This window comes from Symphalangus syndactylus, chromosome 8 (genome assembly GCF_028878055.3).
Source record: "Symphalangus syndactylus isolate Jambi chromosome 8, NHGRI_mSymSyn1-v2.1_pri, whole genome shotgun sequence".
NCBI classification, from domain to species: Eukaryota; Metazoa; Chordata; class Mammalia; order Primates; family Hylobatidae; genus Symphalangus; species Symphalangus syndactylus.
The window spans coordinates 40992324-41012799 of record NC_072430.2 but is presented as its reverse complement, the minus strand read 5'-3'; the positions used below and the strand labels follow the sequence as shown (position 1 = coordinate 41012799).

The window sequence follows — 20476 nt, the reverse complement described above, 5'->3', positions numbered from 1 at the left end:
TACATAACTTTGTGCCCTACAGAGATCTTGTAGAATAGTTTTCTAAACTGGAACGTTTCAATTAAGTCCTCAAAAAGTAGAAATTATACATGCCTCATTCTCAGACCACTTTACAATAAAATGAGATATTAAATATAAAGGCCCAGGTGCGGTGGCTCATGCCTGTAATCCAGCACTTTGGAAGGCTGAGGCAGATGGGGATCACTGGAGGTCAGGAGTTCTAGACCAACTGGGCCAACATGGCAAAACCCCATCTCTACCAAAATATACAAAAATTAGCCAGGCGTGGTGGCATGGCACCTATGGTCCCAGCTACTCGGGAGGCTGAGGCATGAGAATCGCTCAAGCCTGGGATGTGGAGGTTGCAGTGAGCCAATATTGCGTCATTGCACTCCAGCCTGGGCAACAGAGCGAGACTCTTCAAAAAAAAAAAAAAAAAAAAAAAAAGGAAGGACGGGAAGAAGTGAGGGAGGGAGGAAGTCAGGCAAAGATGTACTCAAAGGTAATCTGTCAAAGAAGGAAGGAAACGAGGGAGGGAGTCAAAGATGTACTTAAAGGTAAATTCATCATCTTCTTCATTTTCATTACTAAAATACTGAAAGATGAAAAAAATTAACCAAGATACAAATGGTAAATTGGCTTCAATAGATAAACTGGCTTCAGGTGATTGCACAGTGTTGTTTTGGAAAGACCTTTGAGGACTTCCCTGAGCTCAGCAAAAAAGAGTGCTTTGATAGGTTAGTAGCATCCACCACACACAGGGAAGATGCTGAGAGTGGTGAATAGGGCACATATTTGTCATAACTGAAATGAGCTTTTATCACATGAAGTTAGAAAAGGAACCATAAAACAAAGCTAAGAAAAACAGATTTAAGGAAATTAAGAAGAAAAGTAATATAAAGTGAAAAGCAAGCAATAAAATTAGTTAAGTTCAAAACCTTATTTAGTTTGGGTCAGGGGAACCCAGAAGAAGAAAATAAACATACTTCTGCCAGAAAAATAAGAGAAGTAAACATAAGAAAAACACTTTAAAAGTAGATACAAGGCTGGGCACGGTGGCTCACGCCTGTAATCCCAGCACTTTGGGAGGTGGAGGCGGGTGGATCACGAGGTCAGGAGATCGAGACCATCCTGGCTAACATGGTGAAACCCCATCTCTACTAAGAATACAAAAAAAAAAATTAGCCGGGCGTGGTGGCAGGTGCCTGTAGTCCCAGCTACTCGGGAGGCTGAGGCAGGAGAATGGCGTGAACCCGGGAGGCGGAGGTTGCAGTGAGCCGAGACTGCGCCACTGCACTCCAGCCTGGGTGACAGAGCGAGACTCTGTCTCAAAAAAAAAAAAGTAGATATAGGAAAGACTGAAAAATTATGAGAACACTGTGCACACTATATACAATTTTAAAAACTAGATGAAAGATAATATTTTGAAAAATATCAAGTATAAATTGTTTCTTCTTGAAGAAAAAGAAGACTTAACTAGAACATAGAACAAGTGGAAATTTTCGAACTGTCTAAATTGGTTCTTCTTAAACAAATACATGAGTAGGCCCAGGAAACAATTTTAAAAATCATCTCCAAAGTAGTTGTTCAAACCAGTTTTCTGAAATCTTTTGTTTTGTTTTGTTTTTGTTTGTTTTTGTTTTTTTGAGACGGAGTCTCGCCGTGTCACCCAGGCTGGAGTGCAGTCGTGTGATCTCGGCTCACTGCAACCTCTGTCTCCCAGGTTCAAGCAATAACCTTGCCTCAGCCTCCTAAGTAGCTGGGACTACAGGCACACACCACCACGCCCAGCTAATTTTTTGTATTTTTAGTAGAGATGGGGTTTCACTATGTTGGCCAGGATGGTCTAGATCTCCTGACCTCGTGATCTGCCCACCTCGGCCTTCCAAAGTGCTGGGATTACAGGCGTGAGCCACTGCACCTGGCCCATTTTTCTGAAATCTTTGGAGGCTTCCAGGTGCCCACAAGATAAAGTCAAGAGTCTTGACTCTGACATTCAAGCCTTCTGCAATATGACCTCTCTTCTGTCTCCTGCCTTCTTCATACTCTATCACCGCTTTGCACACAGACTTCTCCACACACATGCTTCCCATTCTTTGTTCCTACATACCCATGTCATCTCTGCAGAGTGCCCTTAGGCCTCTTGAACCTAAGTCCTGCCTTTTATTCAAGATTGGGTTTTAGTGTCTCGCCTTGGTGCATCCTTCCCAGCTGCCCCTTCCTCACCTCCTCAGCTGACTCTACCATCTACCTCCTTGTTTTATTTTTCCTTTTTCCATATGTTCTGCTTTCTATAGCTCTCTCAAAGACAGATACCTTGTCTTCACCCTTTCGTCACATATATATTGAATGTCTGTTTTGCTCAACATTGCCCTAGACACCAGTGATAACACCGGTGGACAAGACAGATAAGATCTCTGCTTGCATGGTTTGTTTTTGAGAGAAGAGATAAACTCATTCCCAGCGCCTGAGATAGCTTATATTCGTAAGTTCTCAGCAAATGGCAGTGGTGATGGTGGAGATGGAACTGGTGGAGGAGATAATGATGGCAGTGGTGGTGGTAACATGGTATTCTGTGTCAAGTCATATGCATCAAAGATCAGTAAATAATGATATCATTATTTATGCCTTGTAGAGTAGCATATGGGAGAAAGTACAGTTGCTAACAGCCTGGAATTTGAAATGAGATTCGGATCCTGGTTCCTTGGCTTAATTAACTTTTCTAGAGATAGCTCTAAGCTTCTGTTTCATTATCTTTAAAATATTACTTATGTCTTGGAGTTGTTCATAGGGTTAAATGAGATAATGTGTTTCCATGACATATATTGCATCCAATGTCTGCTGGTCAGCATAGTTGTATTCTGCAGCTGCTGTTGCTCCCTACTAAAAGAAATCACATTTGTGTTGTTGGTAGGTTGTTATTTATAAGTGTGATTTGGTTCCGCTGGTGAGCCTTTGGAAATTTAAACATACTCTGATTTCCTCAACACTAATAACTCTAAAGACGATTGAAGGCAAAGGCTCAGCTTCAAACAAAAGAAAAAATTAGATTTGGAGTTACTGACTTCCAGGCCAGTTGGCTCCCAAAGTTCACACTTTCACATCCATATCCCCCCTGTGCTGCAAGTACATAGCTGTGATGGATGAAGATTTAAAGAAGAAAACCTACGGGACTTAGCTGTGCTTCAAAACAAGGCACATATCTCCTTGGCCCCAAGATGTACCAAAATAAACGAGAATCAATGAATGAAGCTGAAGCTACAGGCTTTCTGAAGCAGGCAGTGGCAAGCTCCTGTGGCATATTGGGACCTGAAAGTGCCCTACAAGAGGAGAACCTAAAGCCAGGCTCTTTACTTGAAAATAATTGATTTTCAGCCTGGGACAGTTTCCCTCCAAGGAGACATTTGGCAATATCTGGAGACATTTATACTTGTCGTAACTGGGGGAGTGCAACTGGCATCTAGTGGGTAGAGTCTACGGATCCTGCTGAGCATCCTGCAAAGCACAGAGCAGTCCCCCACTACAAAGAATTATCCAGCCCAACATGTCAGTAGTGGCAAGGTTGAAAACCCTGCACTGAAGGATACAGTGTGCTCTCCTAATGGGAGAGTAGTAAAACTGGCATGAACCGACTAACTGAGTCTATATCTTTATATGAGACTATGGGCCTTACAGAGTCAGAAAGGCAATGACATACCCTTCCAACTATTCCTGTCTCAAAACTGCCTTTGGTTTCTAAATATCACTGATGCAAGTGCCCAAAATGCCACCATAATGCCTGGTTTGGGGCTGGTGTCAGGGGTCTGGGTAAAGGCAACTATATAATCTTCAGACACAGAAGAATGAGCAAGCACAGAGACAAGGGCAGGGAATGATTCCGATTTAAAATAAGTCTGCAAACCAAAATTCCAAAACACATGAAAAAATCTAATTCTAAGAAAGATTGCCAGGAAAATCAACAACTGGAACATGAATTCTTTACAGATAAATTAATACTTTAAAATAGTCAGACATGTTAGATCATGTGTCTAATAGGAGTATCTCATGGAACATGATATGTGACTTTGATAGGAGTATCACAAAAAAGACCTAACGGATAATTGGACAAGCAACGCTTTTAGAAAATAACAGAATTTTCCAGAATTGAAGAAGACATGAGTCCTCAACTAAAAAATTCATTCATGTACCAAAATAAATGTACCTCTAGACACATCATAGTAGCAAGAAACCAGAACATTAAGCATAAAGAGAAGTCTAAATATTACCAGAGAGAAAATCTGCGTAAATGACAAAGGAACACAGAGTACCAGCATTCTTGTCCTCAGCAATAATAAGTGCTAGCAAACAGTAGCCAATTACTTCAAAGTGTTGGTAATAAACTTTCAGTCTAGAATTTTATACATAGCTAAACTGGCATTCAAGAGTGAAGGCGGCTGGGCACAGTGGCTCACGCCTGTAATCCCAGCACTTTGGGAGGCCGAGGTGGGCAGATCACGAGGTCAAGAGATCGAGACCATCCTGGCTAACACGTTGAAACCCCGTCTCTATGCATGGACTCCTGCACTCAATGGTATTCGAGTATATGTGGAATGTTTATAAAAATTCAGCACATACTATGTCACAAATGAAGGCTCCATGCACTTCAAAATATCAATATCAAACGGTTCATACTCTTCAACCACAAAGCACTTAAGTTAGAAATAATAAAAAGAGGTTTTTTTTAAAAAAAAAATCCATGTGTTGGAAATTAAAAAAAAAATAGAATACCTTTTACTCATGCATTAAAGAGATAATCATAATGAAAATTATAAAATATTTTAAACTGTATGGCTCTAAAAGTACTACACATCAGATTTGTGGAATAACCAAAACTGCACTCAAAAATAAACTCTTAATACATTTATTTACAAGACAAGGATTAAAAATAAGTGAGTTAATTGTTTAATTTGAAAAGCTATGAAAGAACAGAGTAAACTGATTAAAATATAGAAAGTAAAAAAATACACAGAAATTCCTGCAACAGTCGGATGCATAGCAGAACATGAGAGAACAGTGCCTCAAACTGTATCTGGCACGTGGTAGGGGGTCATTAAATACTTGTTGAAGGAATGAATGAAATTGACGACAAGTAATAGGATGGCTGGAAAGACTAATGAATAAAAAGAGAAAAGGGCCTACTTAGGAATGAAAAGGACTATAACCAGAAATACGGGGAATAGATAATATGCGTATATTTATAAAATAGAATCCTAAGTGCCTTTACTGCACGAAAGTTGACTTCACTAAATGTTTCATGATTTGGTTTTGGAACCTGACCCTAATTAATAATGTTCTAATTGTTATTTTCTAAGGATTAGCATTAACTTCTATTTCAGAATCAATCCCTAGACTGAGAGATAAAAGGAGGAAGCAGCATATACCTGTGTGTGTGTGTGGCTATGTCGAAAATTGTAGGCTACTTACTATGAGTAAATGTTTGGTAGGAAAAGTCAGGGTATGTATTTTTTGTTTTGTTTCTTTTTTCTTGGGAATTGAAAGAGGTTGGTTATCCCTGTATTTTATAAAAACAATCAGGTTTGGGGGTGTTTGTTTTCAGGACCTTCACAGATGCAGCCATGTCTGTTTTGCCACAGCCCTGGTAAGATCAGCATTTGTAGCTCTGCTCTTCCTGTAAAATCTTGAGCATTTTCCTTTTGTGAGTCCTTCCTTCTACAGAAAGGTCATCTCTGATGTGGTGGCATGAGTCCAAGATAAACTTATACTAAACCATTGAAATAGAAAACTAGTACCCCTGTGCTGGGGATGTGGAAAGCCTTGAAAAGAACCCAAACAGAAATAATATAGCAGCAAACCACAGTCAACCTTGTGAAGTAATGAACAAAACAGACTTAAAGAAAGCATATCACTTTCAGAAAAGTTTCCACTGATCAAAATAATGGGCAAAAGAAGAACAGAGGAAACCACAAATAAAGAAATGAAGATCCACAAAAAACATGTCAGAAACCTTACCAGCAAAAGGGATGATGGGGCTATTGCTCATTATAACCCTCCTGGACTGGGTTTTATGTATAAATATATGTTATATAGTTATATAGGCTGGCTATATGGTGTGGTCTTGATGCCAGTGGAATTCCTAGCCAGCCAGTTGATTGGCTTATATTCCTTAAATAGAGACTTGTACTAGAAGAAATTTTTCAAAATAATTAATACAGGGCGCAATATCCCTATAAGATGAAATACAGGCATTTCATCTTATAAGGATATTATTTGTTTTTAATGCATCATTGAACAACTTCTTTGAAAGGCTCAGGAGAGCTGTTCCCTCAGAGTAGGAATAATGCTCATTTGAGGTGCTTTCTCAGACCTCAGAAAAATAGCAGAGGCAAGACGAGTAGGTAGATGTGAAGCAAGTGAGTCAAATTCAGGGTTAGGAGGTGTACATGTAATATTTAAGGAAACTCTTTAGCTGCCAGCTGTGAACATGTCCCAAGGAAAGAGATTTTGCCTTCATAGAGAGGAGCATGTGACTGTTCATTGAGTTCTTTGAATTCTTTGTTGCTACTATATTTGGTCACGTGTCTTATTATAGTTTTTAAGTGGCTAAATTAATAAGGCAGCGTGCTCTTAAGCAGTTTTTATTTTATTTTATTTTTATTTATTCATTTATTATTTCTTTTTTGAGATGGGAGTTTCACTCTTTGTCACCCAGGCTGGAGTGCAATGGCGCAATCTTGGCTCACTGCAACCTCTGCCTCCTGGGTTCAGGTGATTCTCCTGCCTCAGCCTCCCAAGTAGCTGGTTTTATAGCTATGAGCCACTATGCCTGGCTAGTTTTGTATTTTTAGTAGAGATGGGGTTTCACCATGTTAGCCAAGCTGGTCTCAAACTCCTGACCTCAGGTCTGCCTGCCTCAGCCTCCCAAAGTGCTAGGATTACAGGTGTGAGCCACCGCATCTGGCTTAAGCAGTTTTTAATAATCATTCGCAGTTTATCCTCAGAGAAGAACCTAACTAAGACCATTACCACAGCTGAGATTGTAGTAAGCCTCTTACTCTCAACCTTTAACTACGTCAAGCAGCTTCCCATCTCCTAGACAGTTGCACCATTTCCAAGAAGAACAATTAAGGATTAGATACTCACATCTATCACTCTTCTTATATTTGAACTCTTTTGTGTAAAGTTAATGGCACCTTTTTGTCTCATCTTTTCAGTATTTCTCACTGTCAAACTCTTGATACTTCTATAACTCCAGTTTTTCTAACTTCATCTTTAGCCACTTCTTTATATTCTGGTGTACTATGACCAGAGAACATCAGATAATGGAGCTGTATCAAACACATATTTAACTTTATACATTCAGCTATTCAGAGAGAAATTGATTGTAATTTCAATAAAGTGGCTGATTCCAATTGATTTTACACTTAGGAAAAGATGGGAGAAATGTCACTCCAGTCAGTCGGTTGCAGTTCCCGTGGGACTTTCTTACAGCAAGAGCATCCCACTGCACCGTTATTCTCATGCTTAAAGATACATATTTTAGGCCAGGTGCAGTCGCTTATATCTATAGTCCCCGCACTTTGGGAGGCCAAGGCAGGCAGACCATGTGAACCCAGGGGTTTGAGACCAGCATGGGTGACATGGCAAAACTCTGTCTCCACAAAAAATACAAAAATTAGCCAGACGTGGTACCACACACCTGTAGTCCCAGCTACTTGGGAGGCTGAGATAGGAGGATCACCTGAGCCCAGGAAGTTGAGGCTGCAGTGAGCTGTGATTGTGCCACTACACTCCAGCCTGGGTGACAGAGTAAGACCCTGTCTCAAAAAAGTAAAAATAAAAATACATAGTTTATACAACATGATCTCATAATACAAGCCTCATTTTCTAAATACAAACCTACTTCATTTGGTGCACAGTTGAACAAATCATTCTGACACTGGCAGAAAAATACATATTAGATTTATTAAGAGATAACTTGTCAGTCTCAAATGTGACATCTCTTCCTAAGGGATCTTAAGAATAATTTTTACTATGAGATTTTTGTCTTATAGGTTGCCAGTTAATTACCTTGTAACTTTAATAGCGAATTGCTGTTAACTTCCAGGTTCAGAATGCCTATGGCCATTCTTCTGTAGTTTAGCACTAATATTTCAGACTCATATTGGAGTCAATGAGTCATTCAATTTGATATTTCTGTATGTAGATAGACTTATAGAATGCAGAGTGTTAAGCAGTATTCCTAAGTAAAAATGACACTACTACTAATAATAATAGTTAATGTATATTTAGTCCATAATATAACACCAGTCACTGCTTAGATGTGCTTTATATTCACCATCTTACTTAATCTTCAAAAGCCTATAAGGTAGGTCTTGTTATCCAGGTGTTAAACCATAGTAACTGACTTAAAGACAACCAAGGGAACACATACATACCTCCCAAGGTAAATATTTCCTAAAACACATGTATTCCTAGGAAAGCAGCAAAGAATCATTGCAGGGGCAAGTGCAAGTTGACATGCAGGCTCTAGACAAGCTGAATTTCAAAAGTTCTCATTTAGGGGAAGGTTGTCCAGAAGTTGGAATATATTTTCCCAAGGAAATGATGTTATCACAACAAAAGCGTATTTACCCATAATGTGCCTAAAGTAGTAATAACAGGCCTAAACCATTTTGTGCACCAGTGTTTCCATGGAAAAATTCACTCAAGAGTTTCCCCTTGGATTGCTGTGGACACATTTCCACATCACAGGGAGAATGGGGACTCTATGCTAGAAGCAGTAGAATCATTAGAAATGTTCAAATTCTGAATCTGTGGTGGTCTCCAAGGCCTTTGATGGGAGTTGATGGGAGGGAAGAGGATGGAAGAGTGAGTGAAACTGGGAACCAGGGACCATAGGGTTAGAGGATCTTGGGTAAGGAATGGGATAAAGCCTAAGAAGGTGAAGGGTGGGTTGGGGGTTCCAGAGAGGAGAGGGAAAAGTTTCAAGAGTTTTAGGGACGCAGAATTCATTGAGTCTAACCCCCCAGGGACTCTTCCCTCAGGCAGTTTTCTGTTATTCACTACCAGTTTCTTCTACTGACCCAAAGATTTTGCCGGCTTCTTCCCTTTTTTTTTTTTTTTTTTTTTTTTAAACCACTAATACTTCATGAAATTGAGACCAGCCCAGGGCTTTGCTCCACTCAACTGCTCCTAAAGCAAGCACAGTGGCTCTAATGGTTTTTAACTTCTGTAAAGGAAAGAGCTTATCTTAGGCCCTCCAGAACTTTTTCACTTGGACATGGAAGAGCAAACAGCTACAGATGCTTTGGGAGAGTTTTCGAGTCCCATAAGGGGCCGAAATAAAATGCATGAGGATTTCAGATGTGGCTCTCCAAGGCTGAGGCTGATGGGAAAAGGGAGAAGCTCTCTGCCCCTTTCTCTCCTGCCTCTGTGGCTCCCTTGTCCTCAAAATGAAAGTGGCAAGGAGAGAGTAGGACCCAAATTGCTTGCCAGAGGGGAGGGGCTATGAGACAGTCTGATCCTTGCACCAATGCTGGGCTAGAATCTTCTCAAGCGGCATGTCTCTTTCAGGGTTGTAGGTACTGTGTGGGCACCTCAGACTCCACCTGACTCTCCAGGTGCACCTCATGCCACTTTGCTCTTTACCTACTAGCCAGTGATTATATGAATCACCTGGGCACCTGGGGCACTGTCCCCAGGCCCACCTGGAAAGCTGTGTGATTAACAAGTGACCCCAGGTCATTCCTGTCAAAGACATTCAGCAAACATTGCCTGACTGTCCCCACCGCTATCCTATCTCCTTAGCTGGTCTTTAAAGGTTCCTAGGACATTCCAAGCCCCTTTCTGCCTCAGAGTCATTATATATGCAATTTCCTCGTGAAACGCTCTTTCTTCTCCCTCCTCCTGGCTAATGCCTACCTCTCCTGACTTCATGACTCCCTTGAAATTTTATTTCCACAGAAAGACCATCCTTGACCACTGTCCTCATCATCTAAGCCAGGTTCCCCTGCCTCATTCTCATAACACTGTGTGCTTTTTCTCTTTAGCATTTAGCACACAGTTTGTGTTTTATGTATGTGCTTTAACGTATCTCCTCACTAGTACAGAACACGGGAAATGTTTAATAAATATTTCTTGTGTGAATGACTGACTGGAAAAATAGTGTCAGGAGAGAGATACTAAAGGTTGGGTTGGATGTTGCTCAACCAAAACAAAGAACTGAGCATGTGAAAGCTTTGATCTCCCAGGTACAACTTTTACACATCAACTAAAATCAAGGCAGATAGACCCAACAAAAATATTATATTATAAATATACAACAAAAATATTACAAATATTTCAAAAAATTTTATAAATATTTGATGTGTGCAAAATGCAGCAGCAGTGAATAAGACCAGTACAATCTCTGTCATTATGGAGCTTACATTCTAGCAAGCGTGATGGATACTAAGCAACCAGTTACACAGTTTCATAATTATAATTTTGAAAAATGCAAAGAAAGAATTAGAGCTGTAAGAGCCTATAACAGGGAGGCTTGACTTGGGCTGTAGGGCAGACTAGTCGTAGGATTTCTGAGACATATGACTAGGGAACCTCTGCCCAAAGAATCAAATATTCTCTGTCTTATCTCTTGTCAAAGTTGGCATGAAGGGAGATGCTGTGTACATTTCTCAATCTTGGGATTATTGACACCATGGAGTAGATAATTCTTTGTTTGGGGCATTTTCCTGTGTGCTGTGGGATGCGTAGCGGTATTCCTGGCCTCTGCCTGCTAGCTGCCAGTAGCACCCCACAGTTGTGATAACCACAGATGTTTTGACATTGCTAGATGTCCCTGGTTGGCTCAAGGGACGCACAATCTCTCCCTCCCCACTTCCCCAGTTGAAAACCACTGTTCCACATGAGACTTGCTTTTTTAAAAATATGTTTTCATGTGATTTATGTAAGTCAATGCCAGAAACATAATTTTTTCCTTCAATAAACAACTATTTATTGAGTACCTGTTATGTGTCAGGCACTATTCTAGGCACTGGAGACACAGCAATGATGAAGGCCCATGCTTTCTTGACGCTACATTTCAGTAGGGAGAAATTAACAATAAATCTCAAAATATATACTATTTCAGAAGTGTGGAGGTTGGTCATAGAGTCCTCTCTGATAAGGTGACATTTGAACAAAGCCTTGAAGGAAGCGAGGGAATGAGCCACAGGAGAAGAAGCACCAAGAGCAAGAAGCGAAGCCATCAGAGGTCCTGCATCTGACCTCACCTTTCCACCTGCAGGTCTGACCAAGCTCCTTTGTGTTTCAGAGAGTCCTCCGCGGAAGGGCAGCTGAATGGACTCCAAAGCAGCCTTAACCCTGCAGCCTTTGTGCCCATCACCAGCTCTACAGGTTAGTGGGCACCAGCTCTTCTGCAACTGGATAGATGACAGGGAAGTTGTTGGGCTTGGCACATTCTCTCTTCTGCCTCCAAAGAGAGCCCCAGTTCAAAGAATGAAACATCTAGCCTCTCAAAACATTGGCAATTGGGCATTTTTGTTACATTCTTCTTTAAAATAGTCTTGGCAGCCTAAAATAGGCATTTTCTGGAACTAGCTTGGGGTAAATGAAACGTCGCCATCTTGTAAAATGCTATCAGATTTGCAGCATTTAATACAGATGTCCCGTATTGACTGGTATTTCACTGTTGATATTGTATTTCCACATGTTGTATCTCTCACTTAATTCTCACACAGCCCTGTGAGTTTGATCTTATCCCCTCCACATGAGGAAACAGGCTCAGAAAGTTGAGGGCTTATTGAAGCTTATGCGTGGATGCAGAGCTGGAGCTCTGGTCTTTGATCTACGTGTTGTGCTAATGCCATGGTCTGTGGACAGGTTGTTACTGACAGCCTGAAGCCTCTCAATGTAGGTGCATACAGATAAGTTAGGCGGTGTTGGTCCAAAGATAGTTTTCTATGAATAATAATTAATAAAAATGCACTGATAAGTCAGAAAATGGAAAGAAAAACACTTCGATTCAATTGAACAAATATTTATTATTGAGTACCTACTCTAGAGAAAATAACATGCTGGGCACTGAGATACACACAGGGTAAACACGACAGTCTGCTCTCAGGGAACTTAAAGACTCAAGGAGATAGAAAAGTCAGCAAGGAATGTGCTGCAAAGTGGGTATTATTGCATGCCTGAGACACATAGAATAACAACAGACAACATTGAGGATTTGCTATGTGTCAGGCACAGTTCTGAATGCTTCATGTGTAATAACTCACTTGTTCACTGAACAGGCACATAATGTAGGAACTATATTCCCCATTTATGGCTGAAGAAATAAAGGCACAGACAGATTATAAAACTTGTCTAAAGTCTCACAACTAGTAAGCGGTGGGGCATATTTGAACCTAAGCAGTCGAGCCCAGATCTCTAGGGACTGGGGACGGCTTCCTAGAGGAAAAACATCGAAGCTGACACTGGAATGTGGACGAGTCAGCCAGGAGAGGAAAGGCACAGGTGGAAGGAGTTCTAGGAAGAGGGAACAGTGCAAGCAAAGACCCGGGGGAGGTGAAAACATGCTGTGTTCCACAGGCTTCCATGGATCAGTGTGGCTGGGGACTGGGGCATGAGCAGGGAGTGGAAAGAGAAAAGGTTGTGAGGTAGTAGGGCCATTTTATGAGCCATGTAGGGAACTTGGTCATTGCCCTGACAGCAATAAGGAGCCATCGAGGAGTTTTAAGCAGGAGGGGGCTGGGTGGTTGGGGTCAGGGATTGACATAATACACCTTAAAATTATTACAAGATCTCTGAGAAGCTCAGGCCAGGTACAGTGGCTCATGCCTGTAATCCCAATGCTTTGGAAGGACGAGGCAGGAGGATCTCTTGAGACCAGCCTGGGCAACAAAGTGAGACCCTATCTCTACCAAAAAAAAATGTTTTTAATTAGCCAGGTGTGGTGTGACATGCCGGTAGTCCTAGCTACTCAAGAGGCTGAGGTGGGAGGATCACTTAAGCCCAGGAATTCAAGGCTGCAGTGAGTTGTGATCCTGCCACTGTACTCTGGCCTGGGTGACAGGGCAAGACCCTACCTCTAATTTAAAAAAAAAAAAAAAAGCCAGTTACTTGACTACATCCTGGGGATAATTATATGTGTCTCATAGGCTTATAGTGAGGATTAAGTGAAGCAATATATAGGGAAGGCGCTATAACTACTGTAACTACACCCGGGCCACTACTACCTCATAACCTTTTCTCTTTCCACTCCCTGCTCATGCCCCAGTTCCCAGCCACACTGATCCGTGGAAGTATGATAGGAGTATAAGGATTTGTTCTCCACTGAACATTTTAGAGCCTGAATTCAAGAAATACTTGATAGGTATCTACTCACCTCACTCCTCCAAAAAAAAAAAAGGAAAGAAAAAAAAGAATTACTAGAACATGGTAGTTACTATATTTTTAAGAAAGTAAACCTGCACCTGGGATTGTTAATGGACTGCGAAGTAATGGCACAAGGGAATCATGGCCAAGTGTGAAGGATTTCTGTGAGATACCCTATTAGAACCCCTTTGGCTCTTCAAGTTTGCTTCTGCTGGAGAAATTCACAAACTCAAGGAGATCCCTGACCATACTTCATTTGCGTGTCTGATTGATAAATTAAGTGTTGAATTGAACTTTGCATGCACTCCAGCTGAGCCAATTGGAAACTTGGGTGGTGAGGTGGGTCATACTTGCAGCATCTTGACCGTGAATTACTGTTTACTGACTCTTGGTAACGTTATTTAGAAGATTTTGTGGCACTCATACTGAACTTGGTGTCAGTATGAAACCACAGAGCAAGGAGAAGATGTTGTATTTCTTCCTGGCTTCTCATAGTGACCTTTCCCTGCTAATTCTACTTTATGGTAACAAGCAGATCATTCTTCTTACATTGTTTAGGTAGTTTATTACTTACTGCTTTTGTCACCAGTAGGCTCTGGGCCTCTGAACTTTTCAAATTTGTTTCTACTCTGATTTTTCTGGTGTTCCTGATCCTTAGTTAAAGAAACACTGAGGTGCATGATATAGTAAGCTTCAGGCATTTTCCGTACTTCCCAATGAACATTTTACCTTCACAGCATTAGTAACTAAATCTGTTACAGTTAATTTGTACAACTAGTAAGTAACTGCCAGGCACACCAACGTTTGAACTGCAAATCATTTGTTTTCTGTATTACAAGTAGATTTAAAGCAGTTCTATTCTAGGGGTTCAGAAGGATATCCTACAAAAAGGAGATTAGGTTGCTAGTAGCAGCATTTTTCTGTAAACCCACAAGAAAGAACAACAACTCTCATAATAAGTCTAAAAGTTTACACCTCTCCCTGAGACCTGGGAAGTGTGTGCCTATGTAGGAATCCCTAAACCATCTTTGAAAGGTATTTAGCCCATCTGGTCCAGTTAATTCAATCTGTTAAACATGATATTGAGTCCATGACTATGGCAGAAGTCTGTTTTCCAGTTCCTTAACTCTTCCTGTAAGTCTTGCCAGCCAGGCTTTCAGCTGTGTGACTGTTTCTCTCGCAGTCTGAATGAGATAGTGATTCGTCCCAGGGCACTGTTGAAAAACAACACAGAGTCCTTTCCTACAGATGGTGGCTTAATGGCATTCTTGGTATTATGAGCATTAAATGAGACAGTGAATTGAAAGCTCCTAGCAGAGTGCCTGGAGTACTCCATGAATGTGGGTTTTCCTTGACTTACCAACCTCAGGCTCTATATTCGTAGTTTGCTATGGAAGGGAAGGTTTAGAGTCAGCAAATTTGGAAACTTGAGAAGGAAGCTGGAGTGAGAGCTCTTGGCCCAAAGCCAAAGTCGTTGGCCTTCCTTCTTTATAACCGTGGTGCTCTTCTTGAGTTCTGAAGTGGTGATGGTAAACTAAAATAGCAGAGAGCAACAGATTAGATAACTGACATTTCTCTCATGCTGATTTGATAATGTAAACTACCATTACTGTAGGAGTCTGAAGCCGCAGCAGCTGCCCTCATCCCTGCCCCTTAGCTTCTGCCTAAGCCTTTCCCATTCTGGAGCCCGACCTCTCCCTTCTTTTATTTTTAAGCTCTTAGTAGTCTGCAGTTGGTGGAAGGGACCTTACCACCTTTAGAAAATCAATGATGGATTTCATTTGCAAGCAGTGAGCAGTGTCCTTATTAAATGTTCATTGTTTCTGGCCCTAGTAAAATGTACTATAGCTTTGTGCTTTTTGGATGGGGATGGGGCAACAGCGCATCAGTGTGACTCTGACTGCCCACTTCATTGGGTCCCTGAGACAACAAGAGAAAGGAACATTATTATATAGTAAACCCTGTGGAGCCAAAACCCTAAGGATCTAGGTGTCACTTTAACTTTCAAGCGAAATTACTTGCCTGGCAGCTCTCAACAGAGTGACCTATTTTCATGATCAGATTCTTACTCTTTTCACCATGTGTTGTATAGTTTTTGGAGCTCCTGGGTGGATCTGGAGTATAATCGTGTAAAACTAAATCCTATCCCCCTGATTGCTCCCCAGATTTTCTCTCCAGAGCCAGAGGGGTAAGAATTTGGGTTGATCACCCACTTTTACGCTGTTTGAAAGCAAAAGAGAGACTGTGAATTGGAATTTGGCAGGAAGTGGGGTGGCGGTGTCTGGGGGGCGGTGATCCCCTTAACCTAGTTTTAGATTGTACCTTGTGTCCTTTGGGCCAAAATCAAACGTAGTGTTAAGTAGGGATTCTTTTTTCCATTTTTCAGGATCTTTGGACACTCCCCAAGTTATTTTCGCCAGATCCAAACCCTTGCCCACACAATCTGAAGCCCTTGCTACAGTTATAGGACAGAGAAAATCAAAGTCGGTGAAGTCAGGGCCAATTTAAGGTAACGGTAAGAATAAGAGCATATTTTTATCATTTTCACTTGCTGACTTTATACTACAGCAAGAGACTTAGTGGCTACCAAAAGAAGTTCTAGCTTCTCAAAATGATAGTGAAGTTGGGGCTTTATAAACCAAAGCTTAGAAGGATGCTCCAAAACTGGGTCAAAGTTGAGCTCCAAATAGTTTGCTCCTATAATGGTCTACCAGTAGATGGCGCTGTGGCAGTAAGAACTTATTCTACTGTTACTAGAGGCTTTTGTTTAAAAATACGAGGATTTTAAGAGTTCAGATAAAGAAACTAAAACCATAATTGAGTTATCACAAAGTATAATATATGGGAAAACATGATATTTGAAGGTAAAGTTGCAGTAGTTGCAAAAGAGAATGGATATTTATTATTAAGGCTTTTAGACTAGAATTTATAAACTGGACTTTCAGATTATGGGAGGCAGGGAGGGAACAAATTTTTTTTTCAAATTTTGGTGAGGTTGATGAATTGTGTTTTTGCTGAGTTACTTAAATAAACATATGCTATAATTAGCAGCAAAACAAACTGTAAACCTCATCCTCCATCCAACTAAAAAAAGCTCATATACTGAAGGCATGGTCTAACTTGATTTTGTGAAGCTGTTTCCACACTTCACCAGCACTGCCGTCAGTATTTTGTTCCCAGCCATGGCCTTCAGAATTTTCCAGAAAATTCTGCGAAATTTCAAGGCTTTGATAATTCCTTTCCTCTTTGTTCTGCCCTACACACTAATGCATTAACAGCACACCTGCCATGAGGCTAATACTCCTCTTACCTCTGGGGGAATATTTATAAACTTATTTGAGAAGCGTTATTCATCAAAATACCCCAGGAGTGTAAAAGAGAGAGGAAAATTATTTACCCACCACAGGATTCATTTACATTGGATCAGCAAGCTTCAAATATCTTTCCCTAGCCCATCTAAACTCTTTCCAGAAAGGAATGAGAAGAGAGAAGGGAACACCAAATCCATGGCTTGGTCATCTACCAAAATGTACTGGAGAAACTGAAAACAACCAGAGTCCTATTGGTAATTCTTAGCCAATGGCCCTTTAATTCTGACACTAAGCAGCCTGTCCAATGATGAACAACTAATAAAATATAGAAGACTAAAGCAAGAAGGTCAATATTTCCCTTAGGAGACGGGCAGCCAGAAGAACAAATGTGACATCAAGCTCCAAACTAAACTGATGGCCTGCCAAGAAGTACTCATGTCCATCCGCTTCTAGGACTGTGATACTTGGACCTGCCACAGTTATAATATCACTTTCCTTGAACCTCGTTCATTAGTATCCTTTACAATCCACCCTGAACATTACATGGCAAAATGGGACCATCAGCAAAAGACGCCTTGGGAAAGAGCCCATTTCTCAACATTTTGATCTCTGTTGCAGATACAGCCATGCTGAGCCTGAGCTGTGTATAAGCGAGGGATGACTGATGCTATGCTTTGTGATTAGCTGAGGCGATGAGACAGCATGTGGACAAAGAGGACAGAGTGGGTCAGAGGGTCTCAGAAGTCCAGCTCCTATGATGCCACCGTCACTGCTGGGAAGCTGCAGAGTCAGGCCCACCAGCCTGGCATGTGGCCGATGGCAGTGGGCTGCATCTCTTGAGCAGAAGAATTAGGTCGTTTACAAAGTGAGGAGGCAGAACCCCACAGGCCTCAGCCCATCCCCTGAAGTATGCTTTCTTTTTATGGCGAATGCAGTGTAGGCAGCAGAGGTCCCTTCAACCATAATCACAAACGAATGTCATCACCAGCCATGACAGTCCTAGAACCTCTTCATATGTGGGTTTAGAGAGGCAGTCAGGTTAGAGAATTTGAGTTGTGTTTGCACTGCATGTTTTATAAAACTGAGAAAAACGTCAGTTGTCCTTATCAGAATGGAGGGAGCTGTGCTGAAGGATATTAGGAGCAAAGCCTGTGTATGACACCTGTATGCTGCCCAGGGCAAGTGTCATATTTAAATACCTACATTGTTCTTTGTTTTCTTAGATTCTGTATTTGTCTGTTCATCAGATGGCTAATTATATTAACTATATTTTCTTATTTTCTGTATATATATATATATATATTTTAGACAGGGTCTTGCTCTGTTGCACAGGCTGGAGTGCAGTGGTGTGATCACGGCTCACTGCAACCTGCGCCTCTTGGGATCAAGTGATCCTCCCACCTCAGCCTCCTGAGTATCTGGGACTACAGGCATGTGCTACAGTGCACAGCTAATTTTTCATATTTTTAGTAGAGATGAGGTTTTGCCATATTGCTCAGGCTGGTCTCGAACCCCTGAGCTCAAGCAATCCACCTGCCTTGGCCTCCCAAAGTGCTGGTATTACAGGCATGAACCACCACACCTGGCCATTTTCTGTATTCTTAGTGCCCTGGCATTTGGGATCCTTGCAGGCCCAGGGGAGAGAGTGCCTTTCACAGGGCTAGTTAATTCCTAAATGTAGTAACAACTTGTCCATGAGCACATATTTTATATGCAAACCAACCAGTCCTGAGTATCTACTCCCAACCTCCTTATCAAACTTTCACACACCAACCCAAAATTTCCCCTGCCCTAAATCATCTCAGGGCCAGGTACCAGGCAACTAGATACCATCCCTATACCCCAAAGCCCCCTAGAATTATCCAAACTAGCCAATCCAGCCAATCCAAAGCTGTTTAACTGCCCTGCCTTGCCTTTCCTATGGAAGCCCCAGCAAAGGTTCTGACCTAGGCTTTTCCCCCCACTGCTGTCTTCTGCCTCCAGACTGACACTGGTGCATTCACTGTGACTGTTTAGTGTGTGCAGTGACCCCCTCTCTGGGAGCTGTCAGAATAAACAATACCTTCCTTCTGAGCCTTGTTTTTGTTTTCCTACTGTGGCCACACCAACTTTACCATACCATATCCAACATGTACATTCTTAGAACAAACATTAAGAGGATAAATACCTTTAACTTGTAATACAAGGAACCAGGAAGAAACATGAATTAGGTTTATATCACCCAGTTCTAAGCAACTGGGCATAGCACTTCATCCGTAGCCTGTATTACACAAGTGATGTTTTAACAGTATGTGTTTTGCTGGCATTGACCTGGCTGTAGCCACACAAGAAGGATGTGGATCCCTCTACATGGCAAAATCACCTGGCTGTCAGCCATTGAAGTGCATGCTTTCCTGTCCTGAGGCCTCTTGCATTTCATCTAGTAACTGTTTCTACATTCAGAAACAAAACCCAAGTATAGCTGAACAACCTGGTTGGAAGTGAGGAAGAAGACAGCCTGGCTTTTAGTTTGGGGGAGAGAATAGGGGTACTTCTTAAGAATCTATCCAAAAGGGGTTCATTGGCCTTGAAGAAAACCAGAGAACTCCATTTCTGAAATGGATTAAGAAATAGGCTATGGAGGAAGATAACATCTGAAAATTGATATTTTTCTCTTGCTGAACTGGCAAAATCCCAAGAGAGGAGTGATGATTCTTCAGTTGTTAACAATTACTACTTTGTTATGAAGAGACACGGGAAGTACAGTGGCCCCTTTCTCAAATTACACTTACATTACAGAAGCACACACCCCTTTTGGAAAAAAATGCCTGGCAGCCTGGTTTGTTAGAATTGTGCCTACTCCTGCATCTTGCTGCAGAGTTGTGTGGTCCTGTGTAATATCCATGCACTTTGGGCGGAAGAAGATCTAGTCTATTCTTGCAGTCCTGAACTGGGCAAGTAACCAGCATAAGGCTGCCTTTCTTTCTGTCTTTATATGTATCACTCCAGGTTATCGATCTGTTCACTGTGGCTATCCATCCTGTGAACCCACACATCTTATAGCCACATACTTTTGCTTTATTGTCCTCATATCCTCAGGGCATAATTGCTCCCGAAAGTTCTAAAGAAAGAAAATGACGTGCTAAGCCACGCCTGTCTTTGGAAAAAGCAAGCTTTCCACACGGAAATATTTACACCTCTGCTTACCTGATCTGTAGAGTTTGAACCAGGTCCCAAAAAGTGTAGGTAGATAATGGCAGGCCTTGGAGAATGATGACTTGAAGTGTATTGCCCTGTTGGCATGATTTGTATTGATTTTTATCCTTTATTCTTTCAAATTGTGATTATAAAGAAAAAGACTCAGATTCTCTTAAGTCCTCAAAATGAAGAACATTACTAAAACTAAAACAGTAGTCTCTTATACTTCTTTGTTCTCGTCTTTTGAACATGCAGGTATTTCCAGTTTGCACCATAGGTGTCAAGGGGCTCCCTTCTCTTAAAACTTGAATGCAGGTTTTTTTTTGTTGTTGGGGTGTGGGTGGTTGTTTTTGTTTTTGTTTTTTTGAGCCAGAGTCTTGCTTTGTCACCCAGCCAGACTGGAGTGCAGTGGCGTGATCTCAGCTCACTGCAACTTCCGCCTCCCAGGTTCAAACAACTCTTGAGCCTTCGCCTCCCGAGTACCTGGGATTACCAGCATGCGCCACCATGCACGGCTAATTTTTTTTTATTTTTAGTAGAGACAGTGTTTCACCATGTTGGCCCGGCTGGCCTCGAACTCCTGACCTCAAGCAATTTGCCCACCTCAGCCT

General features: G+C 41.5%; 1 protein-coding gene across 50 annotated transcripts in view; it reads left to right on the top strand.

The window, feature by feature from the left end:
• Positions 1–20476, top strand: part of TTLL5 (tubulin tyrosine ligase like 5) — a 296508-nt gene that overhangs the window by 234594 nt on the left and 41438 nt on the right. For 16 of the 50 annotated variants that reach the window (XR_010122049.1, XM_055288714.2, XM_055288719.2 and 13 more), the window contains 2 exons: positions 11312–11394; positions 15764–15886. The exons of 18 other annotated variants lie outside the window; for them this stretch is intronic. Coding sequence is in view for 31 of the 32 variants with exons in the window: in XM_055288714.2 (XP_055144689.1) it covers positions 11312–11394; positions 15764–15885 (205 nt within the window). In the remaining variant the exon portion in view is untranslated. Of the gene's footprint in view, positions 1–11311; positions 11395–15763; positions 15893–20476 lie in introns of all 50 variants that reach the window. 16 more of the 50 variants (XM_063644155.1, XM_063644149.1, XM_063644153.1 and 13 more) reach the window with 2 other exon arrangements.